Source organism: Dendrobates tinctorius, unplaced genomic scaffold (assembly GCF_039654945.1).
Source record: "Dendrobates tinctorius isolate UK_male_01 unplaced genomic scaffold, ASM3965494v1 ptg000161l, whole genome shotgun sequence".
Taxonomy (NCBI): Eukaryota; Metazoa; Chordata; class Amphibia; order Anura; family Dendrobatidae; genus Dendrobates; species Dendrobates tinctorius.
In genome coordinates this window covers 6144463-6160633 of record NW_027361828.1, presented here as the reverse complement: position 1 = coordinate 6160633, position 16171 = coordinate 6144463, and the positions used below count along the sequence as shown (strand labels likewise).

At 46.5% G+C, this 16171-nt stretch overlaps 1 protein-coding gene across 1 annotated transcript in view; it reads right to left on the bottom strand.

Moving 5' to 3' along the window:
* SMARCA5 (SNF2 related chromatin remodeling ATPase 5) overlaps positions 1-5545 on the bottom strand; it is a 58161-nt gene extending 52616 nt beyond the window's left edge. The window contains exon 1 of the mRNA XM_073549785.1: positions 5194-5545. Within this exon, the coding sequence (XP_073405886.1) occupies positions 5194-5310 (117 nt within the window). The 5' untranslated portion in view covers positions 5311-5545. The remainder of the gene's footprint in view (positions 1-5193) is intronic.
* Positions 5546-16171: the final 10626 nt, after the last annotated feature.

Sequence of the window (16171 nt, the reverse complement as noted above, 5' to 3'; positions counted from 1 at the left end):
TAAGAAAAAAAATGTTTTTTTTTTTAACCCCTTCACCCCCAAGGGTGGTTTGCACGTTCGTGACCGGGCCAATTTTTACAATTCTGACCACTGTCCCTTTATGAGGTAATAACTCTGGAACGCTTCCATGGATCCCGGTGATTCTGACATTGTCTTCTCGTGACATATTGTACTTCATGTTAGTGGTAAAATTTCATTCAAATAACTTGCGTTTATTTGTGAAAAAAAACGGAAAATTGGCAAAAAATTTAAAATTTCGCAATTTTCCAACTTTGAATTTTTATGCCCTTAAATCACAGAGATACGGCACACAAAAAACTTAAGTAACATTTCCCACATGTTTACTTTACATCAGCACAATTTTGGAACCAAAATTTTTTTTTTTGTTAGGAAGTTATAAGGGTTAAAAGTTGACCAGCGATTTCTCATTTTTACAACACCATTTTATTTTTAGGACCACATCACATTTGAAGCCACTTTGAGGGGGCTATATGATAGAAAATACCCAAAAGTGACACCATTCTAAAAACTGCACCCCTTAAGGTGCTCAAAACCACATTCAAGAAGTTTATTAACCCTTCAGGTGCATCACAGAAATTTAAATAAAAAAAAAAAAAACATTTGACTTTTTTTCACAAAAAAAAACTTCAGGTTCAATTTTTTTTTATTTAACCAAGGGTAACAGGAGAAATTGGACTTCAAAAGTTATTGTGCAGTTTGTCCTGAGTACGCTGATACCTAATATGTGGGGGGGAACCACTGTTTCGGCGCATCGCAGAGCTCAGAAGGGAAGGAGCGCCGTTTGACTTTTTCAATGCAAAATTGGCTGGAATTCAGATCGGACGCCATGTCACGTTTGGAGAGTCCCTGATGTACCTAAACAGTGGAAACCCCCCACAAGTGACCCCATTTTGGAAACTAGACCCCCCCAAGGAACTTATCTAAATATGTGGTGAGAACTTTGAATCCACAAGGGCTTCACAGAAGTTTATAACGTACAGTTGTACAATTAAAAAATCATTTTTTCCACAAAAATGATCTTTTCACCCCCAATTTTTATTTTTCCAAGGGTAACAGGACCCTAAAAGTTATTGTGCAATTTGTCCTGAGTATGCTGATACCCCATATGTGGGTGTAAACGACTATTTGGGCGCAGGGCAGAGCTCAGAAGGGAAGCAGCGCCATTTGACTTTTTGGCTGGAATTGAGATCGGACACCATATCGCGTTTGGAAAGCCCCTGATGTACCAAAACAGCGGAAACCCCCCAACAAATGACACCATTTTGGAAACTAGACCCCCCCCAAGGAACTTATCTAGATGTGTAGTGAGCACTTTGAACCCCCCAAGGGCTTCACAGAACTTTATAACGCCCGGGCGCGAAAATAAAAAAAAAAAAAATATAAAATCGTATTTTTTCAACAAACATGATCTTTTAGTCACCAATTTTTTTTATTTTCCCAATGGTACCGGGAGAAATTGGACCCCAAAAGTTGTCCAATTTGTCCTGACTACGCCGATACCCCATATGTGGGAGAAAACTACTGTATGGGCACACATCGGGGCTCAGAAGGGAAGTAGTGACGTTTTGGAATGCAGACTTTGATGGAATGGTCTGCGGGTGTCATGTTGCTTTTGGAGAGCCCCTGATGTACCTAAACTATTGAAACTCCACACAAGTGACCCCATTTTGGAAACTAGACCCCCCATGGAACTTATCTAGATGTGTGGTGAGCACTTTGAACCCCCAAGTGCTTCACAGAAGTTTATAACGCCCGGGTGTGAAAATAAAAAAAATCATTTTCTTCCACAAAAATTATATTTTTGCCCCAAGTTTTTTATTTTCCTAAGGGCAACAGGAGAAATTGGACCCCAAAAATTGTTTTGCAATTTGTCCTGAGTAGGCGGATACCCTACATGTGGGGGTAAGACACTGTTTGGGCGCATGGCAGAGCTTGGAAGGGAAGGAGCACCATTTGACCTTTTCAACGCAGAATTGGCTGGAATTGTGATCAGACGCCAAGTTGCACTTGGAGAGCACCTGATGTGCCCAAACAATGGAAACCCCCAATTATAACTTCAAACCCAACCCCAACACACCCCTAACCCTAATCTCAGCCCTAACCCTAAGGGGAAAATGGAAATAAATACATTTTCTTTTAATTTTATTATTTTTCCCTAACTAAGGGGGTGATATTGGGGGGTTTGATTTACTATTTATGGCGGTTTTTATGTTTGGCGGCTGTCACACGCTAAAAGACGCTTTTTATTGTAAAAATAGTTTTTGCATCACCACATATTGAAAGCTATAATTTTTCCATATTTTGACCCACCAAGTCATGTAAGGTCTTATTTTTTGCGGGACGAGTTGACGATTTTATTGGTATCATTTTCAGGGGGGTGCGTTTACACCGTTCCGCGTGCGGTAAAATTGATAAAGCAGTTCCATTCTTCGGATCAGTACGGTTATAGCGATACCTCATTTATGTAGTTTTTTTTACATTTTGGCGCTTTTATGCAATGAAAACAATTTTATATAAAAATTATTTTTGCATCGCTTTATTCTGCGAGCTATAACTTTTTTATTTTTTTGCTGATGAGCCGCCATACAGCATCGTTTTTTGCGGGACAAGATGACGTTTTCAGCGGTACCATGGATATTTATATGCGTCTTTTTGATTGCGCGTTATTGCACTTTTTGTTTGGCGGTATGATGATAAATCATTATTTTTTGCTTAGTTTTTTATTTTTTAAGGGGTTCGCTAAAGGGTTTAACTAGTGGGACAGTTTTATAGGGTGGGTCGTTACGGACGCGGCGATACCAAATATGTGTACTTTTATTATTTTTTTTTTTATTTCCAAAAAATGAATTAGGGAATATTTTTTTTTTATTTAGCGATTTTTTAAAAATTATTTTTACACTTTTTAACTTTATTACATTGTCCCAGGGGGGACATACCTGTCATGTGACAGATCGCTGATCTGTCACATCACAGATCACTGTGACAGATCAGCGATCTGTCACAGGCACTGCACAGGCTTCCTTCCTTGCCTGCGCTTTGCAGGCACTGAGGAAGTCAGCTCCCTACAGGCCCCCGAAGGCCCCTGTCGCCATCTTGGATTCGGGGACCTGCAGGGATGGAGCCCCCCGCAGCAGCGCTGCACATTGCGCTGCTCATTGCACTGCTGTGGGGGGCTCAGGGAAGCACGGAGGGAGCCCCCTCCCTGCCTATGCTTCCCTTTAACCCCCGGTACACCGCGATCGTGTTTGATTGTGGTGTGCAAGGGGTTAACGTGTCAGGGGCGGTCCGTGACTGCCCCATACACATTGTGCTGGGTGTCAGCTGTGATAAGTAGCTGACACCCGGGAGCGATCACCGGCGCTCACCACGTGGGCGCCGCTGATCACTGTGCCGTACTATCCCGTTCCTGGGAATTAAGTCCCAGGGCACATGGACGGGATAGTACGTCACATGACAGAAAGGGGTTAAAATATGGGAAAAAAAAAAAAGTTCAAATCACCCCCCTTCGACCCATTCAAAATAAAACAAAAATAAAATCAAACAGACATATTGGGTATTGCCGTGTTCAGAATCGCCGGACCGGTAAAAAAAAAAAAGTTAAAAAAAAAAAAAAAATTAACCTGAAACCCGTCACCACTTCTGGATTTACCACCCACTCCTGGTTTGGGGTTACAAATACTGATGTGAAATACTGACTGTGGCCTAATAGTCACCTGCTGCTACTTGTAAACCGCTAGTGGGATGTACTCCTTAGGGTTTCAGTGCTGTGGTCACACGGCGTGGGATATTCTAAGGCCAAGATCGTGTTCTGCTCAGAGAACCCCGAGCTTGGCAGCGGAGTGGCCGGCAGCGGGAATCGTGCCATTATGTCCCTGCTTGTTCACATGCTGTGTCACTGAGAAGAACGCAGAGTTTTAGAAAACCACAAACTCCCAAGATTTCTACAGTTTCACGCTGCTTATTATTTCCTTGCAGATCTGAAGTACAGCAAGTCTTACAGTCTTTTTGCTGCTTTTATCACCCATTAAAATGAGAAAAAGGAGCAAGTATTAACCCATCAAAAAACAGCGTTTTGTCTCCTTATGAGGCATGGATAGATTTGCCAGGACTGGACACAATTGTTAATAATGACAGGTTTCTCAGTCTCTTAGAGGGTCCTTCCCATATAAAGTATGGTGGCGCCTGTATGCCGCCATATATATGATTCTAGAAAGCTGAATAGGTGTCTCCAGTGCAGAACACAAAAATAACTGACTATACCTGCTCCAATAGGCTTTGCTGGTCTTGATCAGGTGCCGCATCTCTACTCATTTCGTCTGGATGACGCATCCTCACAGCGCCTCCGTCACAATACTGCGCAGGCGCTCCTGTCTACCGGGCTGAGCTCAAAGCAAAGCGCACCAATCCCCCGCAGGTAAAGCTGGAGCATGTGCACTACAGGTCTCAGCATGGCAGACAGCAATGCACCTGGGTAGTAGAGCGATGGGGAATACAGGGAGGATGACGTAGGACGCGCCGGATCAAGACATGATGCCCGCGCTAGAATGCTGTATATGAGGGCGCTGGCCCGGTGACAGGTTCCCTTTAAGCCTCATCCAGATGTTTATTTTTCTACCATAAGACAAAAAAAAAGTCTCCCGACAATCCGTGAAAAATCAGACTGCACTCGGATGTCATCTAAGTGTCTTACACTGACAATTCTCATCTGACATTTGGATCAAAATCAGACATGTCTCTGCAAGTGAAAACCTTAGACATGTGAATGACGGCATAGACCACGACAAGCCCGGGCGCCATCCGTGAGAACCACTGCTAACACTCGGCCGTGGAACTGAGCCCACAAGTGTTTCCACTGACAGGCAGCAGAGATCCTGACAATGGCGGACACCAGGAATGGGGAGAGTCGCCTGGACCATGGAGAACAAGGTGTAGTTGCGGTTTCTGGGCCGGTCACACAAGTGGTGAGACAACGGCACACGGCACTGACAGGACACAGCATTACCCATGCTGCCCGCAGAGGGGCGCTCTGGAATTGTCCCATTGTCTCCCCCTAGCGGCACGTACATACGGCAGCGGCTTCTGCAGCCATTGTAGTGCGGTACTCGGGAGAGGACCGTGCTCCCCAGTGCCCGCGGACATGGAGGCCGTGCGCTCCGCCGTATCTGCACTCACCTGCATCGCGGCTTCAGCTGTGCTGGGCTTGTTCCCGCCGGTATCCCCCGCCTCCTCTACCGTCATCTCTTCCTCACGGGCCGGGGGTTTCGGGTGCTCCGCACTTTCCTCAGACATGTCTCCCACGAGCGCTAATGGAGAGCGGTGCCGGCTCAGGAGGGGGCGGCGCAATGCTGCACGAGGCTGGCGGGAGTCGCTCCGGAGTGGAGGCGCGCTCACTGCTGCTGCCGGCTTTTTTTTTTTTCAATCAAAAGGTTGTAAAGTGGGCGTGGCCTGCACGGAGTCTCGCGAGACCTATAAGTGCGTGTGTGTAGCTGACTCCCGGACGTGTATGACATCAGACACTGGGCTGCTGCGGACATGGGAGTCTACATGGAAGCGAAGAGACGCGCTATGGCCTCCTGTCACAGTGGGACTATAATTCCCAGAGTGCAACTCGTGCAGACGCCCATTATGGTGCAGCGTTTTTATCTGCACGGCATTCTGGGATCTGTAGTTTCATTTCCAGCTTGTACGTGATGAGTGACGAGACCAGGCAGAGAAGAGGGTGAATGAGAGGAGGAGACCAGGAAGCGGCTCTGGACGGAGCACCAAACCTCGCGAGAGCAGGCGGCCGGGCGACTCTCATTGTATTTCCTCATCCATTGTTATAAGTTTGGCGCCATGACTAATGATGTGGTGTGTTCCCCGGTGCGGGCGCAGCTTTCACCCTGTGACGCCCCTGATACCGTACCGCCCATAGACAGACCGCCGTCAGTCACACGGGTCATTAGTTTTTACACGTCACGATAGTGTCAACCACAGTGAGGAAACGGAAAACTGGAAAGACATGCGGAAAAAAGGAAACGAGAACATTATGGCCGAGTTCACGTGCAACCGTGTCACAGTCTGTGTTAGTGATGGGAAGTCCGGCTCTTTGTATCGTGTCGTTCACGAGCGTACACGGCCCAGGGTGGACGAGGGTCTCCACCCAAACCTACAGCCCCATCATGGTCCGTATATAGACCCCAATGCTCGGACTGAACAAGGGTCTCCTCACCCAAACTTACAGCCCCATCATGGTCCATAGATAGACCCCCATGCCCGGACTGAGTGAGGGTCTCCACCCAAACCTACAGCCCCATCATGGTCCGTATATAGACCCCAATGCTCGGACTGAACAAGGGTCTCCTCACCCAAACTTACAGCCCCATCATGGTCCATAGATAGACCCCCATGCCCGGACTGAGCGAGGGTCTCCACCCAAACCTACAGCCCCATCATGGTCCGTATATAGACCCCAATGCTCGGACTGAACAAGGGTCTCCTCACCCAGACTTACAGCCCCATCATGGTCCGTATATAGACCCCAATGCTCGGACTGAACAAGGGTCTCCTCACCCAAACTTACAGCCCCATCATGGTCCGTATATAGACCCCCAATGCCTAGACTTGAGCGAGGGTCTTCACCCAAACTTACAGCCCTGTCATGGTCCATATATAGACTCCAATGCCCAGACTGAGCGAGGGTCTCCACCAGGTACGGACTTGGGCTGAAATTCAGCCCTGGCATTTGAAATCACACAGGCCCATGCTGTCCCCATCCCCAAGCACCACCTGGGGATATATTACCAATATTACCCGGCGTGGAGGAAAGCAAGATTTACTACAAGACTAATATTTCTAATGATACCTCCGTCATAACTCTTAACATCATGGTCCGTATGTAGACCCCAATGCCCGGACTGAGTGAGGATCTCCTCACCCAAAGTTACAGCCCCATCATGGTCCATATATAGACCCCAATGCCCAGCTGAGCGACGGTCTCACCCAAACTTACAGCCCCATCATAGTCTAAATATAGACCCCAATGCTCAGACTGAGCAAGGGTCTCCTCACCCAAACTTACTGCCCCATCATGGTCCGTATATAGACCCCAATGCTCGGACTGAGCAAGGGTCTCCTCACCCAAACTTACAGCCTCATCATGGTCCATATATAGACAGCAATGCCATGACTGAGCAAGGGTCTCCTCACCCAAACTTAGAATCATAGAATCGCAGAGTTGGAAGGGACCTCCTGGGCCATCTGGTCCAACCCCCTGCTCAAAGCAGGATTCGCTAAATCATCCCAGTCAGATGTCTGTCCAGCCACTGAAGACTTCCATTGAAGGAGAACTCACAACTTCTCGTGGCAGCCTGTTCCACTCATTGATCACTCTAACTGGCAAAAAGTTTTTTCTAATATCTAATCTGTGTCTCCTCCCATTCAGTTTCATCCCATTGCTTCTAGTCTTTCCTTGTGCAAATGAGAATAAAGTTGATCCTTCTACAATGTGACAGCCCTTTAGATATTTGTAGACAGCTATTAAGTCTCCTCTCAGTCTTCTCTTTTGCAAACTAAACATTCCCAGCCTCATCATGGTCCATATATAAACAGCAATGCCAGGACTGAGCAAGGGTCTCCTCACTCATAGCCCCATCATGCAACATTTATAGTTGAAAACAGAAGTTTACATACATTATATAAAAAGACACATTTGCATGTTTTTCCCATTATCTGACATGAAATCAGAATAAACCTTTCCCGTTTTAGGTCAATTAGGTTTACCATAATTATTATTTGCCAAATGCCAGAATAATGAGAGAGAGAGAATAGTTTAAGGCATTTTAATCAATTACTCAAAGTCAAAAGTTTACATACATTGAATTAGTATTTGGTACCATTGCCCTTAAATTGAATGACTTGGGTCAAAAGTTTGGGATATCCTTCCACAAACTTCTCACAATAGTTGGTCAGAATTTGGGCCCGTTGCTCCTGACAAAACTGGGGTAACTGTTCCAGGTTTGTAGGTCGCCTTGCTCGCACCGGCCTTTTCAGCTTTGCCCATAAATTTTCAACATGATTGAGATCAGGGCTCTGATGGTCACTATAGGGCATTGACTTTGTTATCCTTAAGCCATTTTGTTACCATTTTGGCAGTATGCTTTAGGTCATTGTCCATTTGGAAGACCCATTTCCACCCAAACTTTAACTTCCTGGCTGATGTCTTGAGATGTTCCTTCAGTATTGCCACATAATCTTCTTTTCTCATGATGCCATCTGTTTTGTGAAGTGCACTAATCACTCCTGCAGCAAAACAACCCCACAACATGATGCTGCCACCCTGTGTTTCACAGATGGGATGGTGTTCTTAGACTTCCGAGCGTCTCCCTTTCTCCTCCAAATGTAACGATGGTCATTATGTCCAAAAAGTTCAATTTTAGTTGCACTAGACCACAGGACATTTCTCCAAAAATTAAGGTCTTTGTTCCTGTGTGCACTTGCAAGCATTAATCTTGCTTTTTATGTTTCTTTTGGAGTAACGGCTTCTTACTGGCAGAGTAGCCTTTCTGCCCATGTTGATACAGTACTCATTTCACTGTGGACATTGACACATTCTTACCAGCTTCTGCCATCACTTTCACAAGGTCTTTTGCTTTTGTCCTTGGGTTGATATACACTCACTGGCCACTTTATTAGGTACACCTGTCCAACTGTGTGTTAAGACTTAATTTCTAATCAGCCAATCACATGGCGGCAACTCAGTGCATTTAGGCATGTAGACATGGTCAAGACAATCTCCTGCAGTTCAAACCGAGCATCAGTATGGGGAAGAAAGGTGATTTGAGTGCCTTTGAACGTGGCATGATTGTTGGTGCCAGAAGGGCTGGTCTGAGAATTTCAGAAACTGCTGATCTACTGGGATTTTCAAGCACAACCATCTCTAGGGTTTACAGAGAATGGTCCGAAAAAGAAAAAAAATCCAGTGAGCGGCAGTTCTGTGGCCGGAAATGCCATGTTGATGCCAGAGGTCAGAGGAGAATGGGCAGACTGGTTCGAGCTGATAGAAAGGCAACAGTGACTCAAATTGCCACCCGTTACAACCAAGGTAGGCAGAAGAGCATCTCTGAACGCACAGTGCGTCGAACTTTGAGGCAGATGGGCTACAGCAGCAGAAGACCACAATGGGTACCACTCCTCTCAGCTAAGAACAGGAAACTGAGGCTAAAATTTGCACAAGCTCATCGAAATTGGACAGTAGAAGATTGGAAAAACGTTGCCTGGTCTGATGAGTCACGATTTCTGCTGCGACATTCGGATGGTAGGGTCAGAATTTGGCATAAACAACATGAAAGCATGGATCCATCCTGCCTTGTATCAACGGTTCAGGCTGGTGGTGGTGGTGTCATGGTGTGGGGAATTTTTTCTGGTCACTCTTTGGGCCCCTTGGTACCAATTGAGCATCGTTGCAACGCCACAGCCTACCTGAGTATTGTTGCTGACCATGTCCATCCCTTTATGACCACAATGTACCCAACATCTGATGGCTACTTTCAGCAGGATAATGCGCCATGTCATAAAGCTCGAATCATCTCAGATTGGTTTCTTGAACATGACAATGAGTTTACTGTACTCAAATGGCCTCCTCAGTCACCAGATCTCAATCCAATAGAGCATCTTTGGGATGTGGTGGAACGGGAGATTCGCATCAGGGATGTGCAGCCGACAAATCTGCGCCAACTGTGTGATGCCATCATGTCAATATGGTCCAAAATCTCTGAGGAATGCTTCCAGCACCTTGTTGAATCTCTGCCACGAAGAATTGAGGCAGTTCTGAAGGCAAAAGGGGGTCCAACCCCTTACTAGCATGGTGTACCTAATAAAGTGGCCAGTGAGTGTACATATGTCAGACGAAAGCACGTTCATCTCTGGGACACAAAACCCATCTCCTTCCTGAGCGGAATGATGGCTGGACCTTCCCATCTTGTTTGTACTTGCATATACAACTCCTGGCAAAAATTATGGAATCACCGGCCTTGGAGGATGTTTATTCAGTTGTTTAATTTTGTAGAAAAAAAGCAGATCACAGACATGGCACAAAAGTAAAGTCAATTCAAATGGCAACTGGAAACACTAAAAGAAATCAAGAACAAAAATGTGGTAGTCAGTAATGATTACTTTTTTAAACCAAGCATAGGGAAAAAATTATGGAATAACCCTGTAAATTTTCATTCCCAAAACTAACACCTGCATCAAATTAGATCAGCTCATTAGTCTGAATCTAACAAGGAGTGAGCACACCTTGGAGAGCTGTTGCACCAAGTGGACTGACATGAATCATGGCTCCAACACGAGAGATTTCAATTGAAACAAAGGAGAGGATTATCAAACTCTTAAGAGGGTAGTTCATCACGCAATGTTGCAAAAGTTGTTGGTTGTTCACAGTCAGCTGTGTCTAAAATCTGGACCAAGTACAAACAACATGGGAAGGTTGTTAAAGGCAAACATACTGGTAGACCAAGGAAGACATCAGAGCTTCAAGACCGGAAAATTAAAGAACGAATGGGAGGAAACTGGAGTCAACGTCTGTGACCGAACTGTAGGAAACCGCCTAAAGGAAATGGGATTTACATACAGAAAAGCTAAACAAAAGCCATCATTAAGGCTACTTTCACACATCAGGTTTTCGGCGTCAGGCGCGATCCGGCGTCGTGCCGGAATGCCGGATCCGGCAAATGTTTTGTAAAACCTGATGTGCCGGATCCGGTTTTCTGCCGGATCCGTCTTGTTCTTGACAGACAAAACCGGATCCGTCTCATCCGGTTCATCCGTTTTTCTATCCGTTTTTTCGACGGATTACGCCGGATCCGGTTTTTAAAATTGACCCTTGTGGCCCCTCAAGGCAGAGTACACTGGCAGGATGACAGAGTGTGAAAGATTTGTGCCCTAACCAAACTTGTGTACCTTCTGGACCAACAGTATATACCTTTGCCAACCAAAGTTGGCTATCTTGTCATGGTCTACTATTTTTAGCTTTAGGCCACAGGTGTGTACCTGGTTGTGTTTTATGCAAAGTATTTCACCTTTTAACAAAAGTTGTGTACATTGTTAGGAAGTCACCAACAATAAACACAACTTTTTAGGTGAAATACTTTGCTTCAAACACAACCAGGAACACAACTGTGGCAAAAAGCTAAAATTTACCCACAGTTATACCTGGTTTTGAATACCTTTTTACCTTTGAAATACCCTGTATTTAACCTTTTTTTTAAACATAGTTCGCCGCAGAAAGAAAAGACAGACAACCATTGTGAAACGATAATTTAACTTTTATTTAAAATTTTTTTTTTTTTTGTAAAATGTTTTTAAAGTGCAAAAAACTTTTTTAATAAAGGTTTTAAACCCAATGGGCATTTTTATTAAAAAACACACATTACAAATCTGTGTATTGTGGGGTGGAAATACTGCTGGAGGGGCTGCGGGACACTTCGACACTGGGTGTGTGGAGAGAGGACTGGGATCGTGGTGGGGAAGGAACAGTTAGAGGTGAAGGTGTGGAAAAAACAACAGAATGGGTGGACATGTGGGAAGCAGAAGAGGTGGTGGGTGGTGGAGTGGAGGGTTGGGCAGGGACTGTAGGAGCAGATGATGTTGATGGAAAGTTGTATGGGGAAGGAGTTTGGTACGGGGAAGGAGTTTGGTACGGGGAAGGAGTTTGGTACGGGGCAGGTTGCTGGAAGTGGGGAGATGACTGGTACTGGGGAGGTTGCTGGTACTGGGGAGGTTGCTGGTACTGGGCAGGTTGCTGGTATGTAGTAGGAGGGGGAGGATGAAAAGTGGCTGGAGGGGGTGCAGATGTAATAGGAGGGGGAGGATGGAAAGTGGCTGGAGGGGGTGCAGGTGGAGGAACTACAGTGGTGGGAGGTGGAGGTTGGGAGGTAACCTGCTGTAGAGCACCGTGGCACGAATGCATTACATGCATCTGCTGGGCAGGAGAGAGCGTTTCCATGCGCTCCACAACAGACCTGAAAAAGGTGTGGTTTGGCGAAGATCTTGCTTCTGAATGCATGGTTTGCAGAAGTGTCTTCACCTCCAGAATGCTGGAGTTGATCTGCTGAAAGCCTGCGGAGATTTGCTCTGACAAGACTTTGAGACAGTTCTGGAAAGATGCATTCAGATGCAATAACTCTTGCGCATAACTCTTTTCCTGACCCCTCTGCCGCTGCCGCCCAGTACCCGCAGGTGTACTAGAGGCGGCAGGGGCAGAAGGGTGGGGTAAAGGGAAAGCGATCTCCTCACCAGCAGCTTCATGTAATGTAGGCGGCCACGATGCTCCTGTGCTGGTGGATGGGACAGATGGGTCGAATGTGTGGGAAGGCAGGGAAGGTGCAGATGTACCGGGGCGGTCGAAGTGTCCCTCGGTGCCGGTCTCCTCAGGGATCGCCTCAGAAGGGTCCAATCGTGCAGGCTCCCGAGTGCTGCTCACCGTGCTGTGGAATAAAGAGAAAAAAAAACAATTAAAATACTGACATGGTATGGCCCTGGCTGAAAAAAAAAAGTTACATCTTTTTCACATGTGGTGTGTAATATTTACCTTCTGGTGAGCATTGTTTCCCGGAGGAACGACAGGGCTTGTGCGTACTTGTACTTGCTCCTGCGTCCTCCAGATCCACTCGGGGCCCGCATCTCTTTATTGAACTCCTTCTTGAAACGATCCCTCACAGACCGCCACCGATTCACAATTCTGTTCCCTGAAACGAGAAAGGAGTGGTTAGTATACAACATCAGTGTTTCACAAACTCCAGTCCTCATGGTCCCCAGGGGTCATGTTTTCAGGATTTCAATAGTAAATAGAAATCCTGAACACATGATCCGTGGGGACCACGAGGACTGGAGTTCGGGAAACACTGGTTTACATCAAGCAACCGTTACTGTATATACTTACGCTCTTTAATCTGGTCCCGAGCTTCGAGGTCCTCCCAGCGGCCCACAAGGAGAGAACAGATTTCCTCCCAGAGTCGTCGGGTAATGATAAGGTCAGCGTGGCGGCAGTCAGCCATATTCCAGAGCGGCTCCCTTTCTCTGACGAGATCGATGAGGCGGTCCACATCAATCCCTCCATCCTCACCGTCAGAGTCGGGAGCACGCTGTGAAGGCTGTTAAAGAAAAAGACAAAAATAACATAATTAGCCTCCACAAAAGAAATGAAATAAAAAGTGCCAAAAAACAAAGCAAAAATATTTATACTTACACGCTGGTGACCGCCTCGTTGCTGTCGCCGACGACCCTGGGAGGCACTGCGAGGACCTCTTGGCCGAGCACCAGATTGGGAAGACTAGAGAAGAAAACAAAAAATGTTATGAGTTTGGATGTAGGCATTTGTTTGCTGTGTGTGGTCTGCAGAACATTGTTTTCTATGTGTTGTGTGTAGTGTGATGTTGTGTTTCTGCGTTTGATGCAAAAAACTTACGAATTGTGAGCCCACTCCAAGCGTCTGTCCACCCCTTCCTTCTTCTTCTGGGAGCTCCTCTTCATCTTGTGATTCCTGTTTTGAAATAAAAGGCAATGAATAGACATATATTACAGAGATGATGGATTTTGGAAATAAAAACTTACCGTCAAACGCTGACGATGCGAGGGAGGGCTCCCAGAAGAAGATGTGCTGTCCTGTTGATGGCCAGACTCCATGGCTGTGGGTATTGCTGCTGCCAGTGATGCCATTTCTGCTGCTGCTGCTGCTGCTGCTGCATCTCTTTGGCGGCTGTTGAATAAAGAGAAACAAAGGGCCAATGAATATCTTGATATTCCATGGCCCTAGTTTGGAGGAATGGGGGATTTGATAATTACCGTCTCTCATCTGCTTCTGGACTCCCCTCCCGTTCAGCATGCTGCTCCATTTGGGGTGTTGCTGATGGTGCTGCTGCATCTCTTTGGCGGCTGTTGAATAAAGAGAAACAAAGGGCCAATGAATATCTTGATATTCCATGGCCCTAGTTTGGAGGAATGGGGGATTTGATAATTACCGTCTCTCATCTGCTTCTGGACTCCCCTCCCGTTCAGCATGCTGCTCCATTTGGGGTGTTGCTGATGGTGCTGCTGCTGCATCTCTTTGGCGGCTGTTGAATAAAGAGAAACAAAGGGCCAATGAATATCTTGATATTCCATGGCCCTAGTTTGGAGGAATGGGGGATTTGATAATTACCGTCTCTCATCTGCTTCTGGACTCCCCTCCCGTTCAGCATGCTGCTCCATTTGGGGTGTTGCTGATGGTGCTGCTGCTGCAGATGTCTGCTGCCTTCTGCGCCTGGTTGCTGTCTTGGGTGGCATGTTGGGTGTGGCTGAGGGTCCCATTGTCTTGCTTTTATATATCTCCTGTGGGCAGAGCTACTGAGCATGCTCAGACCAAAAAAAACGGATCCGGCGCATTGCGGCGCTCATAGGCTTTCATTGTGTGAAAAAGCCGGACGCGCCGGATCCGGCGTGTCCGGCTTTTTCGCCGGAGACAAAAAACGTTACAGTAGACGTTTTTTCCAGACGCCGGATCGCGACACATTGCGACACATTGCCGGATCCGGCGATAACCGGATGAAACGCATGGCCATCCGGCGCGATCCGGCGCAAATGCAAGTCAATGGGGGGGAAACCGGATCCGGCATTGCATTTCGCCGGATCCGGTTTCTGTCAAAAGCGCCGGATCGCGCCTGACGGCGAAAACCTGATGTGTGAAAGAGGCCTAACACCTAAACAGAAAAAAACAAGGTTACAATGGGCTAAGGAAAAGCAATCGTGGACTGTGGATAACTGGATGAAAGTCATATTCTGTGATGAATCGCAAATCTGCATTGGGAAAGGTGATGATGCTTGAACTTTTGTTTGGTGCTGTTCCAATGAGATTTATAAAGATGACTGCCTGAAGTGAACATGCAAATTGCCACAGTCATTGATGATATGGGGCTGCATGTCAGGAAAAGGCACTGGGCAGATGGCTGTCATTACATCTTCAATAAATGCACAAGTTTATGTTGATATTGAATTGAAAGGATGTTTGGGGATGATGAAATCATTTTTCAAGAGGATAATGCATCCTGCCAAAGAGCAAAAACTGTGAAAACATTCCTTGAAAAAGACACATAAGGTCAATGTCATGGCGTGCAAATAGCCCGGATCTCAATCCAATTGAAAATCTTTGGTGGAAGTTGAAGAAAATGGTCCATGACAAGGCTCCAACCTACAAAGCTGATCTGGCAACAGCAATCAGAGAAAGTTGGAACCAGATTGATGAAGAGTAATGTTTGACACTCATTAAGTCCATGCCTCAGAGACTGCAAGCTGTTATAAAAGCCAGAGGTGGTGCAACAAAATAGTGATGTGTTGGAGTGTTTTTTTGTTGGTTTGTTTTTCATGATGCCATAATTTTTTCCTCAGAATTGAGTGATTCCAGCCTGTCACCAACTCCCTCTGTGCTGGGGTTTGTCAGAGGTAAAGTGACCTCCTTATCAAGGGCAATAACCTCGTCTGCACCTGACCCTGTCTCTGTCTCATCCTTCTTCTGAGAGGGTGTAGCCTGTCCCACCTTTCCGCAGCCCCTGCGACGAGAGAAAGATCTGCCATTTTTACTCAGCTCCACCTTACTGCACACTCTTTCCCTTGCGTTCGAGTCACAGTCTGAATTGGAGTCAAACCCACTCACCCTGTCATCCTGGAACAGCAAGTGCCCACTTAAACAGGTGTTGGACCACTATCCTGGAGCTACCCCATTTCCCACGGACACACGACTGGTCACCCCAGCTAAGTCCCCGAGTTGGTCAGACGCACACTTTCTCCCGGTCACCCGGAATTCTGGACTATCGACCTTAGGTGGTGCTACCTCCTCTTTATACATCCCACCACCCAGAAGCACTACAGCCGCCTGCTGTGGTGGGGCTCCCTTGGGGTCATTCCGGCTCCCTCCTGAGCAATCAGGCACTCCTCTTTCCTCCCACATATCCCAAAACTGTTCAAAGCCCTGGCCTATTACTACACTACAGGGTATGGCAAGTCTGGGATTACACTGACATCATGGTTGGAAATAGTGGGTGTCTCAATGATTACCCTGGACACTGGATAATCTCTAGCGACCCCATGAACGCAATGGACTCCCATCTTCCTTCCAGGAATCAGACAGGGAGTGTGGCTC